The 14192-nt window shown below is 32.9% G+C and overlaps 3 protein-coding genes across 9 annotated transcripts in view; 1 reads left to right on the top strand and 2 right to left on the bottom strand.

Moving 5' to 3' along the window:
- The window catches only part of LOC130656547 (UTP--glucose-1-phosphate uridylyltransferase-like), a 32660-nt gene that overhangs the window by 3564 nt on the left and 14904 nt on the right, over positions 1-14192 (top strand). The window contains exons 2-3 of one of the 4 annotated variants that reach the window (XM_057459427.1): positions 1931-1985; positions 13293-13394. In XM_057459427.1, coding sequence (XP_057315410.1) covers positions 1947-1985; positions 13293-13394 — 141 coding nt within the window. In that variant the 5' untranslated portion in view covers positions 1931-1946. Of the gene's footprint in view, positions 1-1841; positions 1986-13048; positions 13210-13292; positions 13395-14192 lie in introns of those variants that run through there. The other 3 variants (XM_057459426.1, XM_057459428.1, XM_057459429.1) reach the window with 3 other exon arrangements.
- On the bottom strand, positions 263-1636 carry LOC130656549 (ATP-dependent DNA helicase RecQ-like). Its single transcript, XM_057459431.1, has 2 exons — positions 1170-1636; positions 263-853 (listed from the first exon to the last, which is right to left on the bottom strand). Exons 1-2 carry the CDS (start codon positions 1634-1636, stop codon positions 355-357), a joined length of 966 nt encoding a protein of 321 aa, XP_057315414.1. The 3' UTR covers positions 263-354.
- Positions 9777-12897, bottom strand: LOC130656558 (uncharacterized). Of its 4 annotated transcripts, XR_008984952.1 has the most exons (7): positions 12109-12897; positions 11415-11684; positions 10946-11235; positions 10762-10866; positions 10450-10618; positions 10111-10366; positions 9857-10008 (listed from the first exon to the last, which is right to left on the bottom strand). XR_008984952.1 is itself a non-coding variant. In XM_057459443.1 (6 exons), the coding sequence occupies exons 4-6, from the start codon at positions 10853-10855 to the stop codon at positions 10297-10299; spliced, it is 333 nt and encodes a 110-aa protein (XP_057315426.1). In that variant the 5' UTR covers positions 10856-10866; positions 10946-11063; positions 11415-11684; positions 12109-12897; the 3' UTR covers positions 9859-10296. The 4 variants fall into 4 exon arrangements, 3 of the variants coding, with proteins under 3 accessions (XP_057315425.1, XP_057315426.1, XP_057315424.1); XM_057459443.1 differs by having other exon boundaries at positions 9859-10366; positions 10946-11063; XM_057459441.1 differs by having other exon boundaries at positions 9859-10366.

Consider the following 14192-nt stretch of genomic DNA (forward strand, 5'->3'; position numbering starts at 1 on the left):
ACTCAAGAACTTGAATGATGCAATAAGACAGGGAGATGGTGAACGATTAATCGAAAGTTATAAGTTGGTTCTGCTTTACTTCAAGGCAACTCGGCATCACAAATACGCATACACCATCCTGAAGTTGTTATACCAAATCAGATTGGAACCGGAAAATGCATTCAAGTTGACCTGGGGAAGGTTCATTAATACACAGGGATACAAAGGAAGAAATATATCAAATGATCTTCACCTGGAACATTTAAATCATTTTTTAAAGGAATTACTGCGTTCATTACGTAGCAACATCAATGAAAAAAATGCTGAAAGGGTGTCGTATACATTACAAAATATGAAAGGTAAAAAATATTACAGCTATATGTGCATACCTGTGTCTGATGTCAGGGCTGATAAAACATTCGATTTTTGGGCTTCCAATGTTCCAGAGTGAAATAAGGCAATTAAGTCGGTAGATTTCATACCATTTCCCAAAGTTTCTCGTTCAATCATCTTACGAACGTGGTAGTAAACAAAACCACACAAAGTCACTGATCGACAGTAAATTATTACTTTATGTGTATCAGAAACCTCTGATAAAAAAGTCTCAACAATCCACTTCAGACATTGGACATTTTCCCTACTGGAAATATTCAAAACACACAATCGTATATTTTGTCTGTCACTACATACTGATATTACGCTCAGTTTTTTTGATAATCCGCAACTTCCAATAACAAGCTGGGTCAAATCAACATCCACAGTGGCACTGAGGGCAAGAATAGGTAAATCTTGACGACAGATAGACCGCATTTCACTGATTCTACCAAATGCTTCTCTGAATGGCTTGTCCTCATTGCTCATTGGTGAGGCACCCCTAAGATAAGGATATATAACCATTATAAAGCTATAAAATAAAACTTGGTTCAAAAAATGGAAAACGTTTTCATCTTTTACAGAGAGTGGCAGAAAATGAGCCTGCATCTGCATGTACAGTAAAGTTCATGCTGTTTTGCATTAAACTACACTCTCTTTTCTCTCGCTAAAAACTAAAGATGCATAGAGGAATATCATGGGGTCAGATTTAGTTATATCTAGCATCATATTATGATGGAGGATGTTATTATACAAAACATACATTCTGAAAATGCTTTCTTTGCAGCTTTGGGGCACCAATAATAAAAACACCATACCATGACACTTTGTGTACTTCATCCACAACAAGGCAAACAGCATTGTCCAGTACAAATTTGGATGAGAGAAACTGTCTCCACCTGGCATTATTAAGCCAAGATTCAGGTGTGCCAATCAAAATATTGAAATTGCCAGATATAATATCCCCATAATCATTGCAATCTAGTTTGGAAGCCTTTAATCCTAACGCACTTAACGAATTTGCAGATGAAACTTGATCTTGGATTAAAGAATTAAGAGGAGAAACGACTAAAACAAGTGGTGAAGGTGCTATATTTAACTCCAAACACACACTTGGTAAAAGTTGGTAGATTAAACTTTTACCATAACACGTTGGAAAAATACACAAGGTATCGACTCCATTTAAAATATTTACCACAGCTTCTAATTGTTTGGGTTTAATTGAAAAAGAAAGTGGAACTAAAATGTTTGAGATGACTTTTGAAACATCCGAAACAGTCGCCATGTTCAATGAAATAAATTAAATCCATAATTTTAATCATCAGCCTCACTATAATATAATTAAAAGGGTGTAGCTTTCTTTATTAGTTTAGTTGATACGGCCACGGATCAACAAAATTGTTGCGCAACTGCCCTGCAAAAATTAGCCAATCAGAAAGTAGCAGTTGCATTCCTACGGTAGGTTAGTCCTGTCTCTCTTTTCAGCGATAGCGCGCTAAAAAAAGCAGGGTTAAAAAAGCAGGACAGCGCGAGAGCAGAAAAGAGAGACAGGTATCCTGTCTATGCTTAAGTAGGATAGGATCATTTTCATCATCATGTCACAACGACTTGTTGTTGGGGAAAGAAAGCGAAATGTAAGTTTGCTTTGAGATTAATATTGCCAATTAAAAAAAACTCAACTAGATACCATAGAGGGAGACGAAAAGGTTTCACTGAGATAGATTAGATATGTGCATATTTTACATGGCTAGCCTCACAAACATCGAGGGATATACCCTGTATATTATTTCCAGGATGGGCCATTCCTTAGATGGGAGTGTATTTACTGCTCAATCGAGCTACGGAAACCTAATTATGGTCTGCCACAACAGGGATCTCCCCAATTTCCCTTGCATGGCTTGACTTAATGCTTAATTCCCTTGCTTGGTTAACTTAATGCTATGGTAACATTTCCCTCACCGATATTAAATCACCAACTAGAAGAATGAAAACCTGGTCTCCCTCACAAATTGCAAAAGTTATAAGGTGGACATCACAAAGTTTTGGTGTGCAGTGGGTATTCCACCTGACCGATCGATATTTTCAGATCACAATTTTTTACATTCTGGGACAGAAGAACTAGAGCAGCAAAAAAATTTCTATGATTCTTGTTCCCAAACAGCCACTTTATAAATTTGGTAGTAAGTGCTCAAGGGTCCTGAAAACTAGTCTAAAATGTCATGAGAAAGCTCCAATCAAACGAGACACGTAAGTTATCATTAAATATTGTTGTAATACACTCAATCATGGTGCCATGGTTTTTCCTGCATTGCACGCCTTAATAATTTCGTGCGTGTGCTGCGCATGCGATCTTAAAAAATTAAATTTTCAAAAAGCAAAAGTGAAAACAAAATTCCTTTATTGTTTTGGTGTAGGGAACATGAAAAGAGTAAAAAGTGCCAACAATGTTTACAGCCAGGAATTTAAATCCACACAATTTTCAAAAAGCAAAAGTGAAAACAAAATTCCTTTATTGTTTTGGTGTAGGGAACATGCAAAGAGTAAAAAGTGCCAACAATGTTTACAGCCAGGAATTTAAATCCACACAAATTTAATTTTTTTCTCTCAATAACGATTTCCTCACTCTCGCAATCACATTGAGCGTATTGAAATGATTTGCTTTTTGTAATAGAGCAGTATGGCAGGTATAATTTTGGGTGTTATTGTCATGTATATCACAAGCTAGTGCCCAGGACTAAATTGATAAATGCTGTTAAAAAAAGTAAAAAATGTAACAATTTAGTTAGTGATATTTTTTATTCTTTTTTTATATTCGCTATTTTTAAACAACAGTGGCCACAAAAAATTAAATTTAAAATACAATTAATAAGACACATAAAACTTTGTTCTTCCCATTACTGCCACTCATTTTATTATGCGCACTATGATAGGTAAGATGAAAATGGATAAAAAAATTTGTTTCTTTATGCATTTTAACTACGCCGTTTTCAACATACATGAAAAAGATTAAAGTTAACGATAATGGTTGTAAAGCCTTCCTAAATCATTCTCTGACTTCATATTTCACTTTTTTCGTAATTTCGATAATTTCAGAAAGCTATCGCAGACATAAAGAAACAAAATTTTCGCAAGACTAAGTAAATCTGCGTAGGCCTAAATAAATCTGCGTGTGTGTGGGGAGGGGGGCGTGTGCGTGCGATCGCACGCCTCTCACAAAATGGTCTGATATAATGCAAAATGATTTGGTTAAAGGAGTCATTTTATTATATAAGAGTAGTTTTTACTTAGTTTTTCTAGAACAACAAAATGAAGAAAATAGCCAAAAAAATATAATTAAAGGGACTGTACGGTAAAAATAAAGTTTTTTGTATATAAAAACAAGAAGCTCTCCAGCTTAAAGATTTCCGCCATTAGCAATAATCTGAAAAAGTACTGAACATTGAAGAGGACTGAGTAATATGGGGGAACAAAATCATTGAATATGCTAAAATTTTGAAATTCACTTTTTGATTATTATTGAAACCGTAAATCATAGCTAACTTAACAGCCCTCGAAATTAGCATCAGTAGTCGGCAATTGCCGTTGCAATTGCTGGCGCGGTTTCATTTCGCGAGGGCAAAGAACTGCCGAGGCTAATCTTTGTTGCACACTAATTTTGCGGTAGAAAAGTGGGGGTCGTGAACCCCAAATACGATGATCGAGCATCTACGTATAGCGACTCTCTCTTTTACATATCCGAGATATCTCTTTTTTACATATCCGAGATAGTATGCATGACTATTTTTATAAACTTAATGTTTTCAAATTACAAAAAATCTTTATCCATCAGCTACATTTGAACAACACTTATGCAAACAAATGTTTTTAACCGCATGTGGGTTTTGTTTTTAAAGTTGCTTAAAGGGGAACTCCAGTAAAAAACACTTTTTTGTTTTTTGTTTTATGTACTCAGAAAAGCATAAGAAATCAAAAAAAATTTACTTTACTTGTTTTTCTTATTTAAAATTGTTGCACAAGCCTTCGCTCCTTAAAAAAACAGACAGGTGCGATTTCATTTAGGACTGGACTCGATTATAAATAATGACATCACATCGTGCAGAAAGTTTAAGCGAGCACAGAGAACGTTCATGTTAAGACCTATAGGTTACATTTAAATTGCTTTTTGTATGTAATTTACATTTAAATCTTTAAAAAATGGTTAGTTGCTTTGCGTTTCGATGTACCAATCGATTAGAGAAGTGTAAAGAAGGAAGTTTTCACAGAATCCCGTCTGTTGTGAAAAAGAAAGAACGCAAAAATTTCAGCTAGTGAACGCGATCAAAGTTTCTCATTTCTTCTCATTTCATTATTTGTACTTATATCCACAGAACACAACCAAATAACATTTTGTACATTTTTATATTAAATGAAAGAACATTATACCAATTTCCAATACAAACACAGACAAAAAAAGTTTTCTAGTTACACATCTTTCGTAGCGCTCAAGTTTCTATTCTTTGTTTTTCAAAAAAGAAGCTTTTTTGATGGAAGGTCATGCCGAATATTTTCAGGGCGTAAATGTACCCATTTTCTTCAATCTTTGTAACTGTTTAAGGCTGCATGTAATGCTGATAATGCAGTTTCTAAAACGGCTTTGTCAAAACAACTACTTATAAATCAGTAGCTTCTGCAACACATTTATGACCTACCATAATCATAACAATGATTTTTATTTATCAATATTAATACCCCCGTTTTCCAACTTATCACGACCCGAACATTATTCCATCTTTCGATCACGCATTTGAATGGTCCTCCATCATGGCGAAATTTTCAACTTTACATAAAGTTTGTGCGCATTTGTGAGCAAAAAAGCACGTGCGGAGGACAAATATTGCTGAATTTTGAAATAAAAATAAATTGGCTTGTGAAAGTTTTTTTACTGAAGCAAATGATAAAGTTTTTTGACAAAAAGAATGTTAAAAAAAGCGATTAAATATATTTTCTATTTCTTTAAAACATATTATGCTAAGAACGTTACTTTGAGTCAGTAAAAGACACCTCGTCACTTTGCATCATTATTAATTTCTCCCTTGTGAGACACAAGAGGTTCGAAGTCGTGTGGCTGTAGGTTTGTAAAGTCTTTTTCATGAAGAGAATTATCCTATTCTATGTTTTCTAAGTTAAAATTTCGTCATTACTACAAGACATCTTATCAACGAACAAACTTTACGCGACCTTCCAAATTTATTTAAAATTGAAGATGTTTACAGACCTGATTAAGGTATAAATAAAGATTTTAACGATTGTAAAAGGTTTATTCTGACATATTTATGTATTGTCTTCTTAAAATAACATTTTTTTCAAATATTTTTTTTCACTGGAGTGCCCCTTTAAATAACACTTGCGGCATGAAGAAAATCCATTAAATTCGGACCAGCTATGGTTTCCAATTGCTTTGTCAAATGAAGAAATTATGTACAATTAAATCCACGATAAAATGTCTGTTCCGCCTTTAAGTCCAGTTTTGCAGACTTAATTCATCCGTGCTCCGTCAGCGTTCACCTCTGCATTAGTTAAGGACCGCATGGCTGGATTTCTTGTGGTAAGACCTGGTTACCAACAACGAAGGGGCCAGGCCACAGAGATTTAGGTCTACGTAGTTCTTTTAACTAAGTCAGGAGTCGGTGAATTAGCTAGGATGTTCAGGTTAGCTATGAATAGGCTTGCTCGTGGATTAAAAGGACCAGGACTATTCAATAATTCTAAGACAAAACGTTTTTGACCAAGACGTAAAACTGTCGGACGTTTTGTCTGACGAAATGTGATGGAAATTTTGTTTGACGAGTCTCCAAAATTTATTTCGAGGCCATCGCACGCTACAAAATGAATTTTATAGGCTGATTTTAAAAACTCTATTTTTCAGTTGTGCGATTAATCACACGCCTGAAACGATTTAGGAGTCTGCAAGACGTGCGCGTGCGATCGCACGCCTCTCCCGAAAGAGACTGATATCTAAAGGGTTTTTAAGACTAATGAAGCTTCAAAAATCAATATTTTTAAATTTGCCGCAATTCACTCTCTCGTGTTGGCAAATTATTGCCAAGGAATTACCGCTGCAAACGACTATGTCGTCGGCAATTTACTGCCAAAGGGTTTGTTTTTTTCGTTTCGAGGACTAAATCGAGGACTAGATCACTTTAAATTGAGGACTGCTTAACTTACATAAATTTCATTTCTCTATAAGAACAGTTTAAAAAGAAAAATAATAAACCTGAAAATTGAAGAACAATAAAAACAAAATAAGAGCAACGGCAAGGCTGAAAATTTATTTATTTTCTCTTTTTCTCTGAAAAACAGCTTGGAAAATATCTTTAAAGGTGGCAGCAAATTCTTTTTACATAATCATTTTTGGAAGGTTATTTTCAGACTACTTATTCTTATTTTTTCTTTTATAACACACTTGTCATGATTTTATAGCTATAATACATTATTTTTCACCAAAAATATTCAGCTTTAACAGTTCCTCTTTAAATTAGAATTCATGAATAATTAATAAGTTCTGCTGAATATAGCTTTAGTCTACTGCTTGCAAAATTGTACAAAAGGAAATGACGTAATTATAAAAGGGAAACGTTAATATCATCAAAGATGGCGCATTATAACACGATCTTCATTATGCTACACTGCAAGAGGTTTAACTTTCGATAGCATATAAACTTTAAAATAAAATATTGTTCATTGGATAATAAAACAATTTGTTGCACTGTTAGGATTCTTAGTGGCTTAAAACTCATTTCAGCCTCGTTCTCAGAAAAAAATCTGTCAAAACGAGGATTTAGGCTTTAGCCTGGATAAGTTTCGGGCCTCCACCCTAGCTGCGCTGGCTCTATCTATCTCTCTATCTATCTCCTCAGGGGATTTTAAAGATTCTGTCTTCACTGGCGGAAATCAATAACTCACAGAAATATATTTCTTTTTCCATAAAAGTTTATCATATCATTCAAGTCTGCAAACTTTTTTCAATACACATATTGAAGCAGGGCTTCGTTCTCTTTGTGTGAATGTGCGCAAAAAAGACTGGGTTAAAACATCACTATGCGTAATTAAATTTAAATTAAAGCAATTCAGAAAGAAAGACAGAGTGAGCGAAATATAAAGAACACCCCCGACAATGTAATGTAGGATTTTTAGTAGGAAGTAAATAAGTTTTTATTGCATGAGAAAACGATTTTGTATTTCGTAACGTAAATAAAATGTCTTTGAACGTTACTGTTATTGGATTTCAGTACAAAATAACAACACAGTCAAGGCCTGTATATAACGACGACGCCAATGACCAAGTACTTCCATGAGAAAATTCTAGAATAAATAAACAGGTTAATGCATTGTGCCGATGAGGGAATTTTGAGAGGATGCCGACGGGCTAGGAATGTTTATGCTGTGTTGATGTGGATGCGGTAAAATACTTTCATCTCAACGGTAGTGCACTTTTTTCTATAATATATATATATTTACAGTACTGTAAAAAGGTATCTTAACATCGTGATCCTCTATTGTGCTTGATGCGAACGATACGCGGTAGCTTTTTGAGCATATTTTTGTCTCAATAGAAGTGAATCATATCGCGTCTATCAGGATGTCGCGATAGCCTTGATCTATCGCCTTGTATTACTCGATGACGTAAATTGCTTTATAATAATTATTTTAAATTAAATACTGAACTTCAAATGAAACAAAACAATGCTTAAAAGAGTTTCTTTTTTTTTCTATGATAAGTTAGGAATAATAATTCTTGTGTGAATAAAGTTAAACAAAGTTGCCTGACTTTCAATGAAAGTAATAAAAAGTAAAATAAATATTTTTTTCGCTGGGTTTATCTGGAGGTGTAAAACGTTGTTAGTTTACACACATTTTCATAAGAATCATTCTTTTTTTTGGTAAATCGACATTTCGAGCCTTGAATAATTCTTAAGATTTTTAAAATGCGATTTAAAAAAGCTTTTCTATCGCCGTTATTCGTTCTTAAACTTTTAAAATGAGATCTAAAAAAGCTTTTCTATTGCCGTTCTTCGTTCTTAAACTTTTAAAATGCCATCTAATTTTATTGCAAAAACGTCGCTTTTATGCAATCTTTCAACTCGAAAGAACTCCAAGCCTTCTGTGAGAGGCTTTATTTAACGTTATTAATTTCTAAGAAAATTATTACGAAACTATACAAGTAATTCTTTGATTTGTGGATGTTACGATAAAAAACAAATTATAAAATTAGAATGTTCTTTTACAAAAAAGTATTTAATTTCTTTACTTTTTTTAAAAATAGAAATTACGCTAGCTAAAATGTAATACTGCATGACTTCGTCGATCCATTTAGGAAACATAATAAAAACAAGGTAGAATACGGTTGTCATAACACCCTCCTCCGTTATTAATTTCAAATATATAATTTTAATGCTGCGAAAAGCTTTAAATATTGTCAACTATATATAGTCTTTAAAAGGGTTTTGCACTTAGATTTTGATTTTCTGTGACTGTGCAAAAAACATTAAAAGAACGCTAAAAATTTTTATAAAAATTATTTTTCCTGTTTTTTCTCTTATTTTAAGTGGGAGGAGAATGACTTGCTGTATAAATTTCAAAACAGCACAAGAATAATTTATGCTGTATAACTTTCAAAACAGCAAAGAAGTATTCTTGCTGCATAAATTTAAAAAACAAGTTTTTGAGCATGCAAGTATTTTTATCTTTTCACCTTGACAGCTAGTTATTTTAATAATTCAAAACAAGTGAACAAATTTATCCAAAAAAAATTTTAGTGAGACAAATTATTATTATTTTTCCCTTCGCAACAAAAAATATTAATTGCGTACGTGATGCAATGATACATGAAAAAAATGCTTGTCGTGACACCCTTCTCCGTTGTAGACATTGTATTGAAGAATTAAAATTATTATTTAATTCTAGCGCAAACAAGATTTTTTAAACTTATTTATTAATTTCATAAAGTAAAGTTTAGTTTTTTTATAACAAGACGCAGTGAATTTATTTTGAAAGTTTTTTTATAATAAGACTCGTAATAAGCGTGAATAATACTTGTTAAACGAACTTCGTTAAGTTATACAATCCCTTATTTTTTTCTTTACGCTGTGATTTGAGAACAGTATAATAAAATTATTTCTTTTGAGATTATCGTTTAATTTATTTCTTTTCTTTGCGCTTCAATTTAATAAGAACAGATATTTAATTACTTTTAACACTTCGCGATGTATCGAGACTGCCTATCGAGTAAGTGAGATAAGACTTCACGCGATAGAAATTTAGGAGCAAAAAAAGCTATCGCGCATCGATCGCGTTGCGCACGATACGCAATCCTCGATGTTAAGATACCTTTTTACAGTACTGTATGCTTTACAATTCTTCACCAACCCTCTGATGACATAATCTAACGTAAACATGAAATGATTTTTTTTCATTTTAGACCAAGAACACATTACTCAACACCCTGATTTTTATTGGGTTGTCCTACTCAAGGACGCTTTTTGGAATACTTTCTTCAAAATATTACAAAATTTCAGCATCTTATTAATACCAGCTAATTCGATTACTGCAGTTAAATGAAGATTACCAGACCTTTCGTATGACTAACTTTTGGTTGATTTGACCAAACGTAATGACAACCTAAAGATGGAGTGCTACTAGTTATTTGTATTTGTTTGCAATAGGTGTATGAAAACGTCCTGGGAACGAGGTTGAATGATTTAATTATACAATTTGTCTTACCCTTTAAACATGTCATGTCGTAACTTAATTGACTTCAAATGTTTTGAATTATGCTGACGTTTTGCTGATCAACAAACTAAACCACACTTGAAACAATATCGTAGCAATTCTTTAATACATGACTCATATACAAGTTATGTTTTTTGTTTAGAAGGATGGACATGTTTGTTTTCAATACTCTCTAATTCATCTTCCTCCGCTTCTTCTTCTTTTTCTATATCGTGTGAGAGAGTAGTTAGGGTCGCTTTTTTCAGTTCTGGAATGTAAAAGTGAATTCACAATTGTTAGCATTTTCTAGTCTTTCCCAAAGGAAACATTGACATAAAAAAATATTATTACCTCTCCACAGATTTTGCGAGGCATTCATCATCACTTTCATTGTCACCATCCGAAATACAATCTTCTTCTACATCAGGCTCCTTGTTTACACCTGCATTTTGAACTTCTGATGTATTTGTGTCGACTAAGTTAGGTAGCCCAAGTAACTCGAGTGTATTGCCAATGTCACCTAACATTAGTAAATGTGCCTATATAGTGCCTGTGCCTATACCTTTTTTATTATTCATTAGGGATCATTTTGTTGCTAAAATAGTCTAATTTTGTTGCTAAAATAGTCTAATTTTGTTGCTAAAATAGTCTTACGCAAATTACCTTTATGTAACATGTTAAATGTACTATTTAAAACTGCAGGTGCTATGTCTCCAATTAGCTCATCATCCAAATCGGTATCCACTGATTCATTCATACAATCAGAATCTGAAGAAAAAAACAAATCATGTCATTATGTATACCCAAAAAAATTTTTTCCCCATATACGAGTAGAGAGAAAACGTACCATCGTCCAAACAAATTTCAAACTCTGTTTGGCGGGAAGCATCAATTGCTATTGGAACAGTGACCACTTTTGTGTTTGTGCATCTGCTATACAGCTAGGTGTTTGTGTCGATACATTCCTAAAAGTTGCATTCTTATACTTTGTCGACCTTGTATATGTTTTAGGTACAGCTTGTATACCAATTGACAAGTTTCTTACAACTTCAAATTCACAGTCTGGATATGACGCAGTGAGTTTGTCGAAAGACTCAGAGGAGGATTACGGAAGCTCCTCAGGCAACGCTGCTTCCACTAATTACAAAAATAAAAGTGTGTAGATGCAGTAATCTCGTTTCCAATTGCTTTGTAGCAATTGAAAAAAAGAGCACTGGGAATGAGGTATATTTACTAAGTATTTCAGATGTGAAGTAATGAGGAAATTATTAACAGAGCAGCGATAAAAAAAATATTTCAATATATATTGGGCTTACCTCTTTTGATTGTTTTTTTTTTCAGCTCTCGATTTTGAAGTTGCGCGTTCCTTAGAAGGACGCTTTTGAGCGAATATAGTGGGTATGGATTTTGGCAAAAGTCTTCGTTTACAAGGACGATCATTTTAAAACTCTTTGACCTGACAGTCCCAACTTGGATCATAACAGCTTTCGTCAAAATGATCCAAGCAAACAAAAATTTGAATGAGAAGATCTTTAGTCCCTATTGCAGCAATCCAAGCTTTTTTTACTAGCCAGTCTTTCCGGAAGCTGAAAAAAGTTTTGTCTTTATTTTTTATTTTTTTGTTATCACAGCCATAAGCAGCACAAGAGATGTTTGTAAAAATATGAAGAAGCTTTGAACCCGCTAACTTGCTACGAAAAGAAGTATACCTTTTACACATGTTTTCTTAAAAGCTTTTCTCATGCTTAAAACACTTGGAGGCTATTTTTCATTTAGTCCAGAATCCCTTTTCTTTTTTTCCATTAACAAATAATAAAAAAAATCCTGGGACCTAAGTTGATAATGTTTATCGCTAGCCTTTCATTTTTGAATAAACGGTTACCTTGTGCAAAAAAATGAATTATTTTTGTATATATGAATAATTCATGTGATTATGATACTAGGGTAAATTAGCTAGGAACTGTCTAATTTATACACAAGTATGAAAAAATAAATACGGCGTTAACTTACTGCCTCACATTCCATACAATGAGTTTGTTAATGATTTGTTTCTGAATTGCACTATGTCATACGCAAACATATTTATCCAGCCTGACTTTCAATGCAGACTTATACCCTCCATGATGGTGAGCGAAGGTCATGTTTCACAAAGAAAGTAAATAAAGAAAAAAGGTTATACTTTTATAATAATAAAATACAAAGTGAATGAAGGGGATTTTCTTTAATAATTTGATATAAGGTATATATATTTTTCACCATACAGTCCCTTTAAAGGACTTACATTTGGAAAGATTTTTTTTATAAAAACAATTTAATTGTATATAATTTGCATTTTAATCTTTACAAAAATGTCTAGGGGACAAAGATTGAGACAAAAATAACATTTTAACATCAGTTAGACAATATCCAAGTAAGTATTTCCTTTACAAAAACTTAAAATAAACTTACATCATTTTTGCACCTGTTATTTTGGCTATTAAAAAATTGCTAACGGGTCGCAAAAAAATTGAAAATCACATCAGAAAAGAGTAAGTTTACAGGTTGGTTTACCTCACAGCAGAGCAGAAAATTTTAACATTTTTTGACTGAGTTGTGTGCCTGTGTTTATTAATCGTAGCAAAGCAGAGGCGTGTTGACATGGGGCAAACAAGACAATACTCAAAGCAAGTATAATATAACATGGCTAACTTTATTTGAGATACTGTACTAGGCCAGAGCCAGGTGCCTATCATTCTACAGGACAACTAGAAGGTTTACTGAAGTCACCGCAATTAACATGAGCTAAATATTCAAATAATCCATTAACATATAATAACAATAAGAAAAAGAAAGAAGGTTATGTGTAAATCCCATCCAGGTGTTCTTCCTTATTATATTTATAAAACAATGTTATATAATAATTCTAAGATTTTGTATTGATGAATAAAGGAAATAACAAAAAAGAAAAGTTTATTTTTATTGAAATAAAAGTTTATTTTCACTGTTGTGTTATTGTGCACAGTTAAAAACTGTATATAGCTTGAAATATATAAAAAAGTAGAAATGAACAGTCATCAAGAAAGTCACAATGAACAAGTTAAGCAGCTTACTGAAGGTACAAAAATAACTTAGGTTGCTTATGTAGATTAAATTATTATGGTTTTTAGTTGATTCTTATTAAAAATTGTATATATATAAATTCTAATTTAATTTAGGCATCATACAATTTTATGAACCTTGCACAAGAAGAAGCAAAAGAAGGCAATTTTAATGATATTAAAAAGTTGTTAGAAACGTGTCCAGAAGACAAAAAAGAGGTATTCGTATTTTCTTTGTTGTGAAGGATCTTTTTTGTTTGTAAATAATTTGAAAGTTATTATGTTATGAACAAGTGAGTCATCGGCAGGAAATCATTTAATCACCTCTGGCTATTTATTAGTGAGGGAGATAATTGGAAGAGTGAAATCAACCAATCAGATCAGAGGATAATTGGATAAGAAAGTGTAGAGACTTGATAGTTCCTGGGGCAAAGCCCAGAGGCAGACCAAGAAAGACTTGGCAGGAGGTTTTAAGGACAGACTTGATACAGAGGAAGTTGAGTTTAGATCTAACACGGTCTAAATCAGATTGGAAGAGGGTCATTAATATACCCCGTCCAACCCATGCTAGCATGGAAAACGGACATAAGTCGTGAATGATGATGATGATGAGATCACAGCAATTAAAGTTATTACTTTTTTACAAACCTGGCTGGATTTATTAAAATCTTTTCTTTTTTCTAAAAGTTTGGTTTTTTGTTACATTAAGTCAATGTAGTCAGTGAAGAAAAAGACCAAAAGAAAAAAATCAGGAACAGAAATAATAGAAAGGGTGACAGGGAGAATGCGGAAGATGAACAAACTACACTGTTTAAAGCCATATACGAGGGCAAGTAACATAAGGTAAAGCCAGTGTTTTAATCTAAAATAACGCTACATAGTATACTATCACACCCAAAAGACAAAATATTTTAACGTGATTTAACGTAATATTGTCTACAAATCATGTGTAAAGATTGTAACGTTTTTTTTTGTCGATGAAACGAAACAAATGTTGAAACATAAAAAAGGCCATAC

This window comes from Hydractinia symbiolongicarpus, chromosome 9 (genome assembly GCF_029227915.1).
Source record: "Hydractinia symbiolongicarpus strain clone_291-10 chromosome 9, HSymV2.1, whole genome shotgun sequence".
NCBI classification, from domain to species: Eukaryota; Metazoa; Cnidaria; class Hydrozoa; order Anthoathecata; family Hydractiniidae; genus Hydractinia; species Hydractinia symbiolongicarpus.